The sequence below is a fragment of the Brachyhypopomus gauderio genome, chromosome 13 (genome assembly GCF_052324685.1).
Source record: "Brachyhypopomus gauderio isolate BG-103 chromosome 13, BGAUD_0.2, whole genome shotgun sequence".
NCBI lineage: Eukaryota > Metazoa > Chordata > Actinopteri > Gymnotiformes > Hypopomidae > Brachyhypopomus > Brachyhypopomus gauderio.
Window position 1 is genome coordinate 11898322 of NC_135223.1, and position 20288 is coordinate 11918609.

A 20288-nucleotide genomic window follows, 5' to 3' on the forward strand; every position below is an offset into this window, starting at 1 on the left:
AGATGGTGCTGTTCTGGGCAATACCTCACAGAAAGAGCCTTCTGTCTACCAGATAGGGAGCTCAGCAATAGCATTATAAACTACAGGCTACAGAGTTACAGAGGCAGATTATTGGCAGAGATAGATGAAGAGAGACAGATTACGGGCAGTTTGACTGAGAGACAGACAGAGCAGGGTCAGCGAGAGTGAGACTAAGAGAAGCTGGGCCTTCATGAGGTAGAACAGGAGAATGAGAGAGAGACAGCAAGATAAAGTATGAGTTGGAGAGAGAGAGGGGGAGGAAGAGAGAGAGTTTGTGAGTTGGGGGGAGTGTGTGAGCAGGAGAGTGAGGGTTAGGAGTGTGGGGGTTGTTTCCCACACTCTCTTTTCCCAGAGTATTCCTACTTAATCCATGTCGTAATTAGGAGAAAATTCCAGGGCACATGCTCCAAAACACCCACTCAGCACAACTACACACTTGCATAGACACCAATGTACACACACACACACATGCACAGACACTGACACATGCATGCACACACACCCACATGTATATATACGTACACATGTACATTTCTGTTTCTGTCTCCATCTCTCTCTGACACACACACAATCTCAGTTTACACACAGTTTAGTACCATGGGCACAGATTAACTCACACACTATCTGTGATTCTGTTTTATCTCCCTCCTTGTGTGTGTGTGTGTGTGTGTGTTTCTGTTTCTAACTGGCAGTTTCGGTCAGCCCACCTGCCAACGTGCCTTTCTCTCTCTCTCTCTCTCTCTCTCTCTCTCTCTCTCTCTCTCTCTCTCTCTCTCTCCCTCTCTCTCTCTCTCTCTCTTGCCTCTCTCTCTCTCCTTTCCCCAATAAAGAGTGAAAGAACAGGCTCTCCTGAGAGGCACACAGAAAGGGAGAGTTGGAGAGACAGAGAAGTAGATAAATCCAGTCTTTCTCCCTGTACTTTCGGTTGGCAGTTGTATGTTTGGAGTCTCTCACACACGCACCCTTCTCAACCAAATGTCAAATATAAACCTGCAAACTCTTGGTTTTGAAGAGTACATGTATCATTGTTACTATGCTTACTGAAGAATAGAATAGTTTGTGTATATTTTATTCTGTGTTAGATTTTATTGTGTTATTCTGGAGAGCCCTGGCTAATGGTTTAAAGGAATAGTTTATGATGGCAGTAGTGAATGATTATGGATTACGTGAATGGCCATGTCTTCAAACAACCCCTCATGACCAGTCCTATAGTGAAAACATGTTGGTGAAGTAACTTAGAGGCTGGAAGTTGCTTCACTGCAGATGTAATTTCAGCTCCATGTTGCCTAACTGTTTATGGGACAGTGTTTGACTCTGGGGTGTTCACTTTACTGTGAAGTGTTTGTTTTGCTCTGGGGTGTTTATTTTAATATGGGATGTTCACATTACTGTGGGGTGTTTGTTTTACACTGGGGTATTTTACTATGGGGAAGTTTTTTATTCTGTGCTTTGAGATAATTTGGGGTGTGTTTTACTCTGACGGTGCTATGAGATTGCTACTGAGGTGTTTGTGTCGTGAGATCATTTGTGGGATGCAGTCTTACTCGTTTAATCGTTTCTGACTCCTGTAAGATGTGTTGTTGTGCTCTTTGAGGTAATTTCTGAGGTATTTGTGCTGTGATGTCATTTCTGGGGTGTTTGTGCTGTCCAGTCATTTCTGTCATGTGATGTAGTTTAAAGAGCATATGTAGTAATGCATAAATGTCAGTGTCAAAGCAGAGAATTCCACCAGCCAGTGGAGGAAGGAGGGATGAAGGGGAGTAAAAGTGAGAGAGGTCAGGGTCAGAGTGAGAGAGGGGAGTGAAAAAGAGGGAGGGGTGAGAGAGTGAGGTCACAATTCAATTCACTACTATGCAGCTTCTATAACATCAACCATTTTGGCGGGAAACAGTGAATGCCCTAACTCAAGACCCCCTCTACACACACACACACACACACACACACACACTAGTTTTCCCTCCGCATTTTAAGGAGATTAGGACCATCTGCAGACCCTTGAGGGACAAAAGTGTGTGTTCCTGTGGTGGCTGTGTTCTACAGAGAGATTACAGGGTTATATCTGCCTCCCCCTCATACACACACACACAGCACAGCACAGAAGCTGCATTCTACTATATTCATCATTTGAAGGATATTCACTGGCCTGTGGGAGGATGGTGCTGACAGCAGAGCTTCCTCGCCTGAGGGAGAGACTGGAGGAGCGTCACTGAAGACAAACCCCAGGCTTCAGTGGGGGTATTAACAACGGAATGATTTTACTTGTTCTATTATAAATGTATAAATGCATATAAATCAGCTTTGTACAGAGCAAATATCTTACATTTATGGGTATTTAGCAGACATTCTTATACAAAACAACTTACAAACTGCTTTGCCACCTGTTCACAAAATCTTCAAAATTATGTTATGACAATTCAAAAATACTTAAATACAATACAATACAAAATATTAAAGTATTAAGGGTGCAAGGTCTGGGAATCGTCAGCATGTTTTTACACAGTAAAACACAGATTGGATATCACTATAACAATAGTGCATCCCTATTAGAAACCATTTAAGCTGATGAATGATCTTGTAGCAAGATCATGTATCAAAATGTACATGCGTGTATGTGTGTGCTTGTGTGATATGCATGTATATGTGTGTGTGCACATGCGTCTGTGTGCATGTGTGTGTGAGTGGATTTGTATGTGTGAATGCAAGTTTGTGCATGTGTATGCAAACGTGTGCATGCATGTGCGCGTGTGCCTGAGAGCTGCTGCATCCAGATGTCAGTTGTATAATCCAGGTTCAGAAAGTAAAAGTCCTCACCAGGATTTTGCTCAGGCTTCCTGGATTGTGTTGATTCCACCAATTTTACCTGGATTGCACTAATTAGAAAATCTAGCAAGCTTGAGCAAAATCCTGGTGAGGACTTTTACTTTCTGAACCTGGATTATACAACTCTGCCAGATGTGTGTGTGAATGGCTTTCCATGGTTTCCTGGAAGACAATCATGTTGTCTTCACATTCACCTTCTGTGAATGTGTCTGTGTATGGAACACTATGGCTGTAATGTTTAGTCTATGACCTCAGATTGGTTTCTTTCTTCAACTGTTAGTATTTTTGTGTGTGTATATGTGAGCATGCACACACTCAATACTGCTTAGTATCGTCCAACCTATAGTGTCAGTGTTTCTCATGTTGCTGCAGTCTAGTGTGAGGAACACTTCCCTGCTAATGATATGGCCACGCACCAAGCCTAAATCAGAGTGAAACGTATAGCTTCTTGTACCAGACGTATGGCTATGTGTACCATAGGTGTGGATGTGTGACTGTAGCAGCTGTGTGGATGTGTGTACCAGACCTGTGGATGTGTACACCAGCTGTGTGGATGTGTGTACTAGACAATTAGATGTGTGTGCTAGGTGTGTGAATGTATGTGGCAGGCAGGTAGAAGCATTTAATACAAACATGGACTCAGTCAATGTGTATTTCTTTTTTAATAAAACATTTGCACATACAAACTCCACAATATGTTTTTCTAAAACATCTTATGTACACCAATATCCACAGATTCACATTTATTACATAAAGCTGTCACAATGGTCAGATTTCACTCACACACACACACACACACACACACACACACACACACACACACACACACACACACACACACACACACACACACACACACACACACACACACACACACACACAACCCAAAGGGGAAGGACATTAAAGGGCAGTTTAGAGCTTCTGTTCTTAAACCTCATTTGGTTTCACCTCTCCATTGATCTAGTGCACAATGAACACTGAACATCAACATAAACAAACATCTAAAAACAAACAAACAAAAAGCTGAACGTCATTCAGTGTAGAAATGAGACGTCTGTGCCAGACTCTTGCTAACTCTCGCTAACTGTTGAGTGCTTAGTGAAGTTCTCACCTTTCAGCATTGCACCTAAGCTCTTCTGCACACATCCCCTAAGAGTCCAGAAAACCAGACGCCATGTTTGGTGAAGCATCTCACTGAGCTGCAGAGTGAAGTGTACAGTGTGGCATTGGTGGACGGTAGGACTCCAGGCTATAAGTAATGTGTGCTAGCACAGCCTGCTAGCCAGGCTAGCCATGTTAGCAGGTACACTCTACAACCCTACTACCTTAACCTCCTAGTAATGCCGTACACAAAAGGCCATCAGCATGTTGTCAGAATAGATTTGATCATAGAATAAACTCTTGTAATTAAATAATCCTCTTAGATTACAAGCATTAATATAAACATTTTAAATCCAGCTTTTTTCACAAAAAAATTAAAGTCAGGTTCAATTTTAAAATGCCTAATGCATTTATACATAGATCTTACAGGACCCTGTCATTGTTTCCATAAAAGAAACCAGTGTAAGCTTAGCTGTGACGTGGCATCTGGAGGACATGCACAATGTAGCATGTAGCATCTTTGCTCTGTAAGCCTGCTAGCACCGTTTCCATTCTGTTAGCCAAACACAATGCTAACTCCCCAGAGTACATTCAAGCAGCATTAGCCAAGGTCCTTTAGCATAAGCTGGCTGTGAATATTACCACCTTCTCCACTATGCTACATATAATCTGGCATCATTTGGTTTTTCTGCATGCAGCATTACACAGAATTCCCTTTGTATCAGTGCAAACTCAAAAACAAAATTACAATGAAATATTAATCTCGATATAAAAATCTCAATGTTTTCCAATACTAATAATTCCAAGGTTAGCTGCAAATAAAAAATAAAAAGGTTTTGTTTTTGTTGCGAAATCCTGTCCAGTGTGCTACATTTGATCTTAGCTAAGGCATCACTGCTGCTTCTGCACTGAAGAACACGGGATGTTTCCAAGAAGTGAAATTCTCCCAAAACGTCCAAAGTCAGAGGTTATCCTGCAATGGATTGAGCCCTAATCTTTTGCACAACATCATCCCACCAAAGAGTCAGTGCTGAACGAGTCTGTCTCAAAGCTTAAAGGGTACGGCCTCTGAGCTCAAGGTCAATCTTGAGCTTCCTTCATCTCACTAGCTGTCTGTCTCTTTGTCTGTCTGTCCAATTCTGCACCTACTGCTTTCTGGAACAGTTGAAGATCTCGGGACACATTATTCTCCTTTCTTTCTGAGAGTCTGAGTGGTGTCTGATGCTTTCTCAGTCTCTCTGTCTCTCTCTTTCAGTGGGTGTCGAGGGTACATGGGATCTGCAGCTCCAGCTTGGCCTGTTCATACACCCTCAGGAAGTCTTTGTACCGTGGTGCACAGCCAAGCCATGCCTCCCCAAAGTGTATACGGCCGGTGAACAGGAAGCTGCCGGAGCCAGTCCTCACACCGCATCTCAGCGGTGTCCGGATCTCCCCAGAATGCATCAGGCGCCCATTCCTGGAGAAGAGTGCAAACTTCTCCCTGTAGACACGTGTAGCGGTCACTCTGACCACTGCCGCCTGCAGAGCGGAGTCCGTCTCCACCGCACGAATGTTTCCTCTCACCACTGCACATACACACACACACCACAAAGGAATGTATGCATAAAAAAATGTTCATTTACAATCACACAATCTCTATAAAGATGTGTTGTGTTTGATGTTAGCTAAACTGGCTGATCCAATTAGATCTGTGTGGAGTTTAGTATAGAGGGATTAGGTGACGTTTCATAATATACTTGATTCTGGATTACTGGGTTTAGTCATAATTAGTCCTAACTAGGGTTGCAGCGGTAACCGGTTTCACGGTATACCACGGTATTAAAATGCACGGTTATCATACCGTGTGCGTCTGCTTATTACCGGTAAAAAGCAAGCCAGCGGAGAAACTGACCCGCGCATGCGCAACTCCGCTCCGGTTCAGCTACTCAGCACACAGCGGTGAGAATGACAGAAAGTGCATCAGACTTAACAAATGTTAAAAAAAAAAAAAAAAGCTAAACTAAAATCAGCGGCGAAAATGACGTTGGCTCCACCCGTGCGCGAGGGTCTCGCGCGCTGTCGATTCGCGAGGTCGTGCACTATGCGCGCCGCGCCTCAGCGCAATGAACAAAGTCATGTTTGCAGGGTTCATACACCTTTATAAGGTGGAATTAAAGCACTTGTACGTAACTTTAAAGGTCCGTTTCAATATTTCCCAACACTTAAGTTAAATATTTATACATATACTCGAAATGATTAGCTTTTTCATCACATTATTTAATGGTTGTTTATTTTCAAAACGACCAATCTTAACGTCTTCACGTTCTCTCATTTTTCGTCCGGGAATTACAAGAGGCTCGTATTTGTTAACGTAAGACAAAAGAACTGTGCCGAGTCGCGCGCTACGGTCACTAGTGAAAGTATAATTCTAGCTTTTTATGGTCCTTGCTTTCACTGGATGTAAAAGACGCCATTAATTTACATGCGTTCATTTTCAAATTCTAACGTGTCTGTTTTTCATATGTTAAAACCAGACTCGGTGTGAACGCCTTAAAATAGAAATCTCTATTGTGACGGTCATGTCAGAAATAAATCCTCTCTTTCTGCAGTATCTGGTTATATTCTAACTTGGCAGTACAACGGACGTTTACAACAGTTGTTGATCAGACACTGACCCAGGCTGAGTTTATCAGATACTAAATAATTTAAACTTAAATAATTGTACTGAAATACATGATTTAGGTTTCTCTAATTTTGCAGTATTTATATAAACATGTTTACAGCTTTTTTTTTTTTTTTTTTAAGGAGACATTTTGTATAGCTACAAATAGTTCCAGGTTTCTACAATAAATAGTTAATTGAACAAAAAAACTTGTAATTTCTTTAAGGGTCAGTGTATCTTTTAATAATATACAAACTAACTGTGATACCGTGATAACCGTGATACCGCGGTATTTTCTGAGACGGTTATCATACCGTGAAAATCTCATACCGTTGCAACCCTAGTCCTAACCTAATCCTAACCTTAACACTAATGCTTACTCAGAACCAGTTAGTTCCTCACCCAGTGAGTTTAGCTTTTTGCTAACCACTCTTTTTGCTTACCTCTCTGTTGTGATATACTTTTGGATATTTGTTTTAAAAGACTATGGCACAAGCTGTATGTAGCTTGGTGTGTGTGTGTGTGTGTGTGAGAGAGAGAGAGAATGCTATAGTTGATCCTAGACTTTAGGGGTTCTAAGAGCTTTGACTCCAGTAATGTAATCCACCCCGAAACTTGGTTACCATGGAAATGCCACTCTGTCTGACCACATCTCAATTAAGCTTGGACTGAACCACTGTGCAGTCAGGCAGGGGGTGGGAGTAATTCCACTAAGAACTGTCGTCTGAACTTTAACCTGACTTCTGCATATATTAGGTACAGTGGGAGGGGCTGAGTGGCACATGTATATATCTGTGAGTGTGTGGTTTCCCTCCAATTGCAGTTTCCCTCTACCAAACACAGCTCAGTACTTAGGCTGTCTTACTTTACTGTTGTTCGCTGTGTGTGTGCGTGTGTGTGTGTGTGTGTGTGTGTGTGTGTGTGTGTGTGTGTGTGTGTGTGATAGACTCACCAAAGTCACTGGCACACACAGCCATCAGCATCTCTGTGTCGTTACATGGCCTACATGCTCCTGGGACAGAGAACCACAAACAGGTTAGATATTTATTCCACTTTTTTACATAGCTCTATAAATAATACAAACAAATAATTACAATAATAAATAAGTAAATAATAGAAAAAAAGACACCCACACACATTACTTATAGCTTGGAGACTAGCACAGAGGTAGGTTTGTATGTGCCCTGCTAGGTTTGACCTGTGTAACCGGCTGAAAGGTAGGTATGAAGCCCCCACACACAGAGTGAACACACACAGATATATTATAACTCATATTATATAAATTACTGTGTGTGTGTGTTTCCACCCCCTAACATCACATACACACACAAACACACACACAGATATCATATGATGTGTGTGTGTGTGTGTGTGCGCGTATATACATATATATATATATATATATATATATATATATATATATATATATATATATATATATATATATATATATATATATATATATATATATATATGTGTGTGTGTGTGTGTGTGTGTGTGTGTGTGTGTGTATGGGGAGAGTTGAAAGCCCATGTGTGTGTGTGTGTGTGAGGGGGTTGAGAGTTGAAAGCTTGTGTGTGTGGTGTGTGAGAGAGTGTGGGGGGGGGGGGGGGGGTGAGAGTTGAAAGCTCAGTTATGCTACTCGTGAACCTCTTTAGTGGAGGATCTTTAAAGTGGCCCAGTCCTGCTCCCTGAACAAAAACTCTGTCTCTCAGCTGACCACGGCAACACCCCCCTCCACCAGTAACCACGGATACCACTTGTTCATGCGGCACACTGAAAGGAACTGCCCCCACACACTGAGGTATTGTCCTCCCTCTCTCCTTCCCTCCCCCGCTCCATCTCTCTCTCTCTCTCTGCTTGGCTAACTCCTGCCATTCCCAATGCATTTTCCTCCCCCACACGAGCTTGTCTGAGTCCCCAGGACTGATAACGTTTGTTGAAGTTGTTACAGCCAGGTTCCTCAGATATGTCTGTTCAGCCATTTTGATAAGCTTTTTGAGGTGGAGGTCAATGTTTTGTGTAGAACTTGGTTAATTCTTGTAGGGCTTATTTGAACCGTCAGTGTTTTAATATTATCCAATCTTTGTGAAGACCACAATCTGTGTCTGTCACTCTGTCTGTGTGTCTGTATGTCGGTCTGTGTAAGTCACTCTGTCTTGAGTGTCTATCTGTGTGTCTGTTACTCTGTTTAAGTGTGTGCGCCCAGGTGCTTCTCCATTTCAGAAATGTTACCTTCACTCTCCCTGCTGTCCACATTCACTCTCAACTACTCAACTGTCTTAAAAACTTCCTCCTTCACATCCACCTCACCTTCACTGCTGACCGGATCAGCATCAGCGGAGTTGACAGACAGCCGTGCCGTCCAATCTCCTCTCAGCTCATAACGGAAAGCCGCGATGCGTCGGCTGATGTCTTGGTGTGGCGTGGCTTGCATGAAGAGGGCGGGTTTTTCTCCCGGCGTGACGCTGAAGCAGTGCACATGGGCAGGGCTGGGTGTGTCGCTCACCAGGAGATCCAGGATCCCTTCCCGCTCCAGGTAGAGCTGTGCCCCGCCCCACTGCGGCTCTGCCTTTATACAGACAGACATGGGGCTCCCGCTGGCCCGGCCCAGTCCTGGTGCTGCCCATGGTAGACGGGGAGAAAGCGTGAGCCGGAGCGCCCCCGCTGGGTACAACCACTCAACAGAGCCTTCAGCACACCGCAACCACACTTGTTCCACACTATCCTGCATCTGGGAGAGACCACTGTGGAGAGAAGAAATGAGAAGGCGGAGGTGAGGGGGAAGGGTCGAAGGAAGTCAGTGTGTTAAGGTTAATGCTGTGTAATATAGCCTTTTCCTAAAACATCGACTTTTGACAAACAACCACTTGGACACAAACACTCTGAGCCAGACAGAAACAGACACAGACACACACACACATACAATGTGTATTTTTTTTGAAGTCACCCAATATTTGAGTCCTGTGGTCTGACTGATGTGGAAGACAGTACACATCAAAGCAGCAAAGCCAAATAAATGAGGACAGCTGCGCTCTCTCTCTCTCTCTCTCTGTTGGTTTGTCTTTCAGTAGAGCATACAATGCCTCTTTTTTATGCTTAGCTTAAGATAATTAGGATGATGTTTGGACCGTGTTCACTTTTAGTTTAAAACGTAATGTGGCTGTAGGAAAAGCGCCTCCTCGCGGCACTATACGCTTTTCGAGCTATCCACAGCAAATCATTGACTGTACTGAAATCAACCCTAGACGCCAAAATCTAAAGTTTGAACACTTATTATGGGTTTGCAATTATGGGTTGTATATATGAAACCCCTCAAAATATAGCCTACTCTTGGTTTTAATGCTGGTTTGTGTTTTAATGCTGTTTAATTAAACTGTTCATCACCGGACTGTGAGACGGCTAATAGCGTGTTGAGTGTTTGCGCTCCAGCTGTTACCGGATGATTCACCCTCACATGGGCGGATAAGAGCGTCTGCTAAATGCCGTAAATGTAAATGTAACAGCACATTTACCGAGTAAGGCTGTGGGAACGTCCTTTACCGCGCGAGCGCCACACCACGAGCGCGTGCATTTAACATCTTTAAACAGCCGCAGTTGTTTTAAGTTCTTGAAATGCAAATAGAGAGAGAGAGAGAGAGAGAGAGAGAGAGAGAGAGAGAGAGAGAGAGAGAGAGAGAGAGAGAGAGAGAGAGAGAGAATATTTGGCTAACTTTACCTCCCCATCCAGCTGCACTGGTCAGCTGAGTAGCTGGCTCGCGCCGCATGAACAACCGCCACTAACGGAATCCACACAAAAACCCCAAATTCCACCATTCTCATCTCAGCACGCGCAGAGATCCACGAATAATCCAACGAACACAATCCGATACTATCTCCCCTTACTGCCACTGGACCTAAACTCTAAACTCTAATACGACTACTAAACATAGACTCTGCTGATTCCATGGCCTCTTCAACACGTCCAGCAGACTGAGGAACAGCACTAATCCTGCGTGCCCTTCATCTCCCACTTCTGTCGATCACGTTCACGCGCTCCCCCCAACCGCTGGACTGGAGTGCGTCAAAGACGCGGCCGCGGCTCAACTTTTCCCCCCGAAGGAATGCATCATTCCGACCAATCAGAAGCGAGGGACGTGAAACTTTAAACCACTCACACTGGGGCGCGAGGGGGAGGGGGGCGCGGCCGCCGGAGAATTAAAGTCCAATGATAAACATCACTGGACACGGGAAAAGCGAACTTGAATATTTAATTGGCCGCCACTAATTACATGCGCGGACGATTTGAAACATAACACACTATCAAAACAACGCGAGCTCAAGTTTTCAACTCAGCTGTGAAATAGAAGTAATTTAATTTACAGCACAAATACCACGCGGATAATGTGCACACTCTACTCTATATTTTAAATATAAAGTTAATAGTAAGTGGTGGTGTACGTCTTGAACAGTATTGTTTTCTAAAAACACAAAGCAGAAAAACTAAAACAGCGAGATGGCGGGTGTGCGCGCGGGGAATAATAATCTAAGACATGAAAGCTAAACGCAGGCCGATTTACTCTTGCGAGTGACTGGCAGCTCGGGTCTAGGACTCCACAGGATGGTCTCATCTGCGCTAAACTCTTGCTGTGCGACGCTTTTGTGCCACTGTTGCATTATAAGCAAATTATATTCTTTTGTACTGATCACCATCCATCGACGGTTATGACAGGCTCAAAAGCACGTGCTCAGTGGTCCTGCTGAGGTGTATATGTGTGTATGTGTGTGTGTGTGTGTGTGTGTGTGTGTGTGTGAGAGAGAGAGAGAGAGAGAGACGGTGCATTATAAGTCCTAGTTAAATGTAAGTCAGTGGTGAGTGCAGTCCAGCGGTCAGGCTTGTGCCTGACACACTGCTCTGACTGGGTGAATGTATTTGAATACAAACTTTAAATCTGTTAAGAAAGAATCAAAGAATATTAAGTTTATGTCAGATTATGTCAGATCAACAGCCTGTCAGGCTGATGACTGTAGTTCAGGTTTTATGTTTCTTTCATGTCTGGTTCTCTTTATTAATCTGGGGGTGGAGACAGCAGTGCTGGCTAATGCTTCTCTAGCCTTACACGTCCACCCTGGCCACATGGCTCTGTGTGCCAGCCTATCGTATGGGCCAGAGAGTCTCACTCAGCCCAGTCTCTATGTGTGCGTGTGTGTGTGTGTGTGTGTGTGTGGGTGGGTGGCAGGGAAGCCAAATAAAGCATTTGGTATGTTGGGTCTTGGTCCAGCTGTGTTTGTGATCTATACACACAGAGACACATGAGAAACAGTAATGAGAACATTAGTGTCAGTTTTCACAGACGCTTCTCATATGGATTTACGGGGAAAATACAGGACTCTATATCTGTGTGTGTGTGTGTGGTGTGTGTGTGTGTGTGTGTGTGTGTGTGTGAGAGAGGAAGGTGTGGGGGTTGTGCTAGGTGGGAAAAGTGCTGTCTGTCATATTCCACCAACTCACTGGAAATTGTACAAATATGTAGAACCATGGGAAACACTTCAGTTTTCACCTTCCAGATCCTTAAACACATGCTGGAACATTTAGTGGAACATTTAGTGAAAAATGTAATTATACAGTTTGTTAGAATTAATTATATAATCTATGTTTCCTAATTGATCTAATTATTAACTAATTGGCCCTGTGTTTGTGTGTTTGTGTGTGTTTGAACCATATTTATCAAGGGTTGCCCAGATGGCAGCTCTAATGGAGGATCAGATTCTCCTAGTTTGTGTAACTCTTCATTGGGATGGAACGTCTGCAAAATTGAACTCGGATCAGTTATTCAACTCCGAGAGTAGATCAGAGTAACAGGTCATGGATAGAAAGATAACATTATTAAAGATTTTATTATTATTATTATTATTATTATTATTATTATTATTATTATTATTATTATTATTATTATTATTATTATTATTATTAATAATAATAATAATAATAATAATAACTATTAAAGATAATATAATAAAATCATTATTTTAAAACAGCAACTTGTATTCATACCAGATGTGCAATCAGAGGAAGCTAAACATTATTTTTGAATGTGTGTGTGTGTGTGTGTGTGTGTGTGTGTGTGTGTGTGTGTGTGTGTGTGTGTGTGTGTGTGTGTTATTTGCTTGCTGTTTTTAATCTGCGCGGCTGTGCAGTTGTTGGCTGGGGCTACTGTATGTTCAACTATGCCAATGAAAATACCCCAAGGTCCGGGCAGGACCAAACGCCAGTAAACTCTCCAGATGCCACTAGTGCGTATCAGCCAGTGAGCAGCGACGGTGTGGGGAGAAAGGTGAACCACTAGCAGCACCACTGCAGCAGGGCACAACTGAGTGTGTGTGTGTGCCCACTGCAGCAGGGCACAACTGAGTGTGTGTGTGTGCCCACTGCAGCAGGGTAGAACTGAGTGTGTGTGTGGAGGGGAGGAGACGTCATGAGCTGTAAAGAGACATTTTGGATCAGTCAGAGATTTGAGATGAGAGAAAGTTTTCTTACATTTTCCCGCACTTGCCATTGGTTCATTGGTTTAAGAGCAGTGGTTTATTGTACCATCTGTTGATTACTCCCTTTAGCACACAAGAGAGATGAGTGTTTCAGTGTGTGAAAGAAACACACACATATACAGTCTACAAAGCCTACAGGTGCAGCTCTGAATTGTCACACATGAAACTGCTAAGGTGATGTGTGAGAGTAAGGGTAAGTTTTCTTAAATTTTTTTCTGGAAAAAAATAAATAAATGCATGTGTCTAGGATGTGTGTGTGCTCGGGAGAGGCTTCCATAACCCTGTGTAACACTACACCTTTACACATACACACACACACACAAACAAAGTGTGTTTGCCAGTAAACAGAAACTCTGTATTCGTGTTCTGTGGCAGGATTGTCTCGTAAGAACGCCTGAATCCTCAATTCACACACCTCTCTGAAACACACACAAACGATCACACATACACACAAACAGAATCCACTGTTAGAGAGAGAAAGGATTTATTTTTCCCAAGGGAACTTCATTTGTGATGTCAGGACAAAATGTAGGAAAGAATTTCCTAACAGATACTCATCACATACACAACACAGACATTTCACATACAAAACACCATTCTGATACACAAAACACAACATGCAAAATACAAATCAATATCACATCAAATTGATGACACCCACAGAGCACAGGCAGAGAGGGGGAGATGTCCAAGTAGTCTGGGCTTAGTTTGCAAGTTTCAGGTTAGTCTTTTAAAAGTCTCTTCTACCATGCACGTGCACACCCCCCCCCCCCCCCCCCACACACACACACACACACACACACACACACACACACACACACACACACACACACACACACACACACACACACACACACACACACATATATATACACACATTAAGTGTTTCTGCACAATAGACACATGCCACTGCAGTTCAATCTCCATCTAGACAACAGTGTGTCCTCTCCCCCCTACCACTCTTCCCCTCTCCACCCCAACACCCCCCCCCCCCCGCCCTCCTTTGTCACTTCCCTCACACAGCTGGGGTTTCACCCCTGTCTAAGATGGAAAAGTTTTACTTACAAAAAGGCTGCAATGAGTTTTCTCCCAATTCTCTAACATTTCCACCAGAGCTGATGCAGATGTGTTTTTGTATGTGCGTGCATGTGCAGGACACTTGTGAATTTCCTAAATTTCTTCCTACTTTTTAGCAAAGTAATTGTGGATTTCCAGTTTCACATCTTTAACATCTTTCCCAGTGCTTAAGTGCTTAGACATCCCTGTTCTGGTTTCCTGGTGTCACAGGTACACGCAGTATGTTCTCCTGAGGTGGGAACATAGGGGAGCACAAAATGAGACAACTGCTACTGAGACTTCTGTGTAGTTGTCTTCTGTGTGCTTACCAGTATTCTGTGTGCTTACCAGTATTCTGTGTGCTTACCAGTATTCTGTGTGCTTACCAGTATTCTGTGAGCTCACATGACTAGATTGAAATTCTCTTGTTGAGCATTGTTTTGTGTGTGTGTGTGTGTGTGTGTGTGTGTGTGTGTGTGTGTGTGTGTTGTTTATGATTCCTAGATTGCACAGAATTCTTAAAGTATCCAGGCATTCTGGGTAATAAAATAAAATCAATAACCTGTTCAAGACATAACTTGTGTGGGGTGTGTGTGTGTGTGTGTGTGTGTGTGTGTGTGTGTGTGTGTGTGTGTGTGTGTGTGTGTAGATCAATAAGTCATTAGCTGAGTCAAAACCTCTTTGTGTGTGTGTGTGTGTGTGTGAGAGAGAGAGAGAGAAAGAGAGAGAGAGAGAGAGAGAGAGAGAGAGAGAGAGAGAGAAAGAGAGGGGGACACAGAGAGATAGAGGGATAGAAATGAAAGTGAAAGCCTGACAGAAAGTCAGAAAGTGACTGAGAGGGTGACAGAAAGAAAAAATCCTACAAAGAGGCAAAATGCTAAAAGCAGGAAACCTATTGCACGCGTGTACAAATGCACATATTTGAGTGATTTAATGCTGGTACGATTGACTGCCTTTAGGATTTGACCTTTGACTCCTAGCTTTAACCTTTAGCAACCCCCTCTGACCCTTAGCTCTATGCTGTCAGAGATCATTAGTCACACACACACACACACACACACACACACACACACACACACACACACACACACACACACACACACACACACACACACACACACACACACACAACCCAGTGCTGACAGCCTTAAGATTATTTCTCAGTGAGTTTCACTGATCTAATTATTGACCAATCAGAGAATAGATGTCTGCACATTTCTAAAGCATAAAGAATAAAGCAAACAGACACAGATGTGCATATTTTACTCAGACGTGTGTGTGGGTGTGTGTGTGTGTGTGTGTGTGTGTGGTGTGTGTGTGTTGGCATTTCTTTGTGGACGTGTGCTGGTATTCCTGCCTGTAGACATACTTCTGGTTTATGCCATAAATGTTTATCATTTTAAAGCAAACTGTAATTAATCTAACTTTTGGTTTTACACATATGAATCAGTGTGTGTGTTGGGTAGCCTGTTTGTGTGTGTTTGGTAGCCTGTTTGTGTGTGTTTGGTAGCATGTGCATGTGAAAAGCCATTGGTGACACATGCATCTGTGCTGGGGTACAGACATGCCTAGCAGTCAAAACAACATACAGAGGCACACAGCTTTCTAAGAAAACAGCTAAGCCAAATGTACAAAGCTATAATGAGGAGTTGTAGTGTAACTGTAGAGTATAATACAGTTGTGTATGTGAGTGTGTGTGTGTGACCAGACTTTGAATAACAGTGATTTTGGAGGGAACTTGATTGTATACCAACACACCTCAGGTCATGGCCTGAGGTCACACACCCCTGTTACTGCCAGACACAACAGAGAGTGTCTGTCTCTCTCTCTCTCTCTCTGTGTGTGTGTGTGTGTGTGTGTGTGTGTGTGTGTGTGTGTGTGTGAATGAGACAGCTGAGGGTGTGGCTTGTCTCTGACACAATATAACATTCCCTCCAAAATTTCTTTTCTCATTCATTAACCCTTAACCCCTACACCCACCAGAGCCTTTGTGTGTGTGTTTCTGTTTGTGTGTGTGTGAGCATGTGTGTGTGTTTAGCTCCTCGGGTTTATTGCACTGAGCACCGTGTGCTTGTAATAGCCTGCTCATCTGCTTCAATTCAAAAATGGAAATGAAAACAGAAGTACTTCAAGCTATATAGAAACACTCATATACCAATACTCTTATATGGAACTCTCACTTACAATCACTCTTACATGGAAACACTCATATGCAATCACTCATATAGAGACACTAATATACAGTCCCTCTTACATATACAGTCACATTCAAGTACAGTCAATCTTATATAAAACACATCGAAACACTACTATACATTTTTACAAATACTAGTATATAGAATCACTGTTATATAGAAGCATGTGTTAAAATATACCCTTTATACATAGTTTTGTTAAACATAATTAATTTAGCAAGATAATTCCAAATGTTACATAGCATGCTGTACTGCTAGATCAGACACAATTGTCCTGAGCTGTTTTCTAGATTGGACACATCTATGCTGTGTTGCTGTATGAGACAGCTGTGTTGACTATACTGCTGGATCAGACACAGCTGTGCTGACTATACTCCTGTATCAGACACAGCTGTGCTGACTATACTCCTGTATCAGACACAAATTTGCTGAGCTGCATTTCTGGATCAGACACATCTGTGCAGGGCTGTTTTGATAGAAGATGATTCTTCAAGTTTCAAGTTTAAATCAAACTTAACACAAAGAAAATATAAAAATATACAAAATCCTCACACAAATAATTTAATATACAAAAATACAATACAATACAAAAATTTAAACAATCTAGATAGATATTTATTTAACTGTGTGTGTGTGTGTGTGTGTGTGTGTGTGTGTGGTGTGTGTGTGTGTGTGTGTGAGTAGGGGAAAGGGTACAATATCTTGCAGGGTTTTGGAGGGAACTGACTCCAAGCCTCATTAGTGTGAATAACACTGAATCCTTTGATCTTTCTGTGTGTGTGTGTGTGTGTGTGTGTGTGTGTGTGTGTGTGTGTGTGTGTGTGTGTTTGTGTGTGTGTCTGTGTGTGTGTGTGAGAGAGAGAGAGAGAGAGAGAGAGAGAGAAAGAGAATGAACAAAGCTGAGAAAATGATAAGGTATATAAAGTTATGTAATTCAAATGTGTTTCTGCAAAGATCAATGTATATGGTGTGTGTGTGTGTGTGTGTGTGTGTGTGTGTGTGTGTGTGTGTGTGTGTGTGTGTGTGTGTGTCTGTGTGTGTGTGTGTGTGTGTGTGTGCGTGTGAGAGAGAGAAAGAGAATGTGGGGGATTGTCCTAGTAGCTATGCCTCTCCCAAGAGCAAGGTGTTTTATATACCTCTTTTACACAGGAAACAGATGTGTGCTTGTTGTGTGTGTGTGTGTGTGTGTGTGTGTGTGTGTGTGTGTGTGTGTGTGTGTGTGTGTGTGTGTGTGTGTGTGTGTGTGTGGTGTGTGTGTATGTATGTGTATGTATGTGAGTTTGTGTGTGTGTGTGTGACTTCTACAGTTGACCCTGAATGACCCTGTGAAGTGACAATAGTCCCCACACTGCAGTCTGTGGGGGAGACATTATCCCCATACTGCTGTCTGTGGGAGAGACCATCATCGTATATCTGTGTACATGGGTGAATTTGCTGGGTTTCCACTGTAGGTGAATCAATGTGCAATATACTAATCATCTCCAAGTGGAAGTAGAATGAATGTGCTACTGTCTGAATGAGTCTGAAGTATAATGAACCCCTCCTATCCTGCTGACAGTGTGTCAACACACACACACACACACACACACACACACACACACACACACACACACACACACACACACACACACACACACACACACACACACACACACTCTGCTGTGAGGAAACTGTAGTCTTTCAACTCTGCTACTGAAGCTGGGGGTTCTTCCTGTTCGGATTACTGTGGTTACTAAGGTTACCTGAAGCTGTGCCAAAGCGGCGGGGGAGGGTAGAGGGGGAGGGAGGTGAAAGGCAAAGAAAGAAAAAGAGGGAGTGAGATGGTGATCTCTGATGGTGATGTCTCGCAAAAGCCAGAGAGATGGTGATCAGAAACGCCATCAGACTATGGTGATAGCTACAGCTACAGTCATGTCTGTGTGAGCTCCATGATATTTTGTTTTTGATATACTTACATGAGGATACACACTGCATCAAAACTACAAAAATATGTAAGATCAAAACTAAGACAAAAAAACAGCAATACGTGAGATTTTACAAGATATAAACTCAAAACTACAAGAAAGTGTCCATCCAGTCAGACCACCTAAGTGTTGGATCAGCATAACAGCGTTTTTTGTCATGTTTTATAAAGTGGAGGTCAATAATAAACATCTGTAATTTCACAGTACCCTCATATTTTCAGTGTAGTTAAGCAATCTATATGCAAATGAGCTTCTAGAATGAGCCAATCAGAAGAAGCCTTGTTCCTACCTTGCTGTCCTGAAGAGCATGTGACCTCACTCTTCAGTCAAGTACAGTGCTGTACAGTCACATACATTCCCAAAACAGCTAAACCACCAGGAAAAAGTTCAAATACAAACTCCTCAAAGAAAAGCCAGAAACAGACTAAGAGCAGTGAAGTAAGCAACCTCATCTTTTACTCTGAAGTCCTAAGCTCAAGACACAGAACTTTGATTTCTCACTACTGTGCAGAAAGAGGGCATCTGTAATAGATGGAAGGTGAAATAAAAGATCCTAATGACAGAGACAATTATGACCACAGTCAACATCTACAAAATGGAACAGTGATGGTACAGGGAAATTTGAGTGAATTTCAGGAGTCATTTACTGTAATAATCTGAGAGAAATTGAAGGGAAAGAGATCAAGTGAAAACACTCTGAAGTGGTGGACACAGAGTGTTTTCCCTCACAGCACCACAGCAGAGGAGATGGTCCTCAAACAACAGCTGAAGCAAGAGAGGAAGACCTCCAGAAAAGATCTGGATGAACTGAAGGAGCAAGGGAGAGACCTACAGAGAGACCCGGAGAAGGACAGGGACAGCTACAGGAAAGACATGGCGGCACTGGCTGCCTACACCCCCAGCCTCCACAAGCTTGGAACAGTCTCCACCTCCAATCACTACCAGCTCACAACGGCTTCTTCCATCTGTAAATGCTACAAGCTTATAACAGTCTCCTTCTAGCCAACGTGCACATCCAGAGCCCAGCTATCATAATACAAACAATGCAGCAAGAAGAAGCAAAGAGCTGGACGTTGCACTTCTTAATGCACTCCAATGGTACCTTTTTTGATGAGATAAAACAGACATATAGAGTGACTAAACTGGTGCCTCACTACCCAAATAGCACTGGAACTACTCACACCAAACCACATTAGCATTCACACAGGAACAAATGACCTCAGAGTTCAGCAAGAAAGAATAGCTGTAGCTCCAGCAGTGATGGAGAAGGGCTCCACCCTGGTGCCCCATTTTCATTCATACACAATTCAGAAAATCAATGCTAGCATCTCCAGAGAGTGTGCTCTTAAACCCAACACCCACCTCGCCCATCACCCGACTCTGGATACGGCTTCCCACCCTGACCACATCCACCTATTCAAAGAGGTAGTTCCAGTGTTCACTAAAAGACACTACAGGACGTCACACTGACTCGCAATGTGACCACATGATCATGTCAAGGGAACTGACTCATGGTAGAAACCCGGAGGGGGGGTCATATGGTTTAAATCAGAACTAACACACTGTATTGAGTACTGTACTGTAACTAACCACTTTATGACAGGAAATAGTGTCATTATCTGGACACTATTATCTGGACCTTATGTCCACATTATCTGGACATTATCTGGACCTGTCCCCATTAAAAATGTGGCAATATGGAAAAACCACTTCAAAACCTTATATAATAGTCCAACGATTAACATAGAACAAAATATATCTGAAAAATAAGGAACTCTTGAAACAACAATTAAGGATTATAAAAACAAACAAACAAAAAAAAAACACTGGACTTCCTGATCACACAGGAAGATTTAGAAGACAAACTCGGAAGTCTCCTACCTAAAACTCTGGCCATAAATTTAAATAGACTATTCTAAAAGTTATAGGCCACTTCCCAACAATTTGGAATGAGGAACTCTTAAC

At 42.7% G+C, this 20288-nt stretch overlaps 1 protein-coding gene across 1 annotated transcript; it reads right to left on the reverse strand.

Moving 5' to 3' along the window:
• Window positions 1–4327: 4327 nt before the first annotated feature.
• On the reverse strand, window positions 4328–10652 carry LOC143473798 (meteorin-like). Its single transcript, XM_076970931.1, has 4 exons — window positions 10302–10652; window positions 8897–9330; window positions 7536–7595; window positions 4328–5507 (listed from the first exon to the last, which is right to left on the reverse strand). The coding sequence occupies exons 1-4, from the start codon at window positions 10403–10405 to the stop codon at window positions 5194–5196; spliced, it is 912 nt and encodes a 303-aa protein (XP_076827046.1). The 5' UTR covers window positions 10406–10652; the 3' UTR covers window positions 4328–5193.
• Between the last annotated feature and the right edge of the window lie 9636 nt (window positions 10653–20288).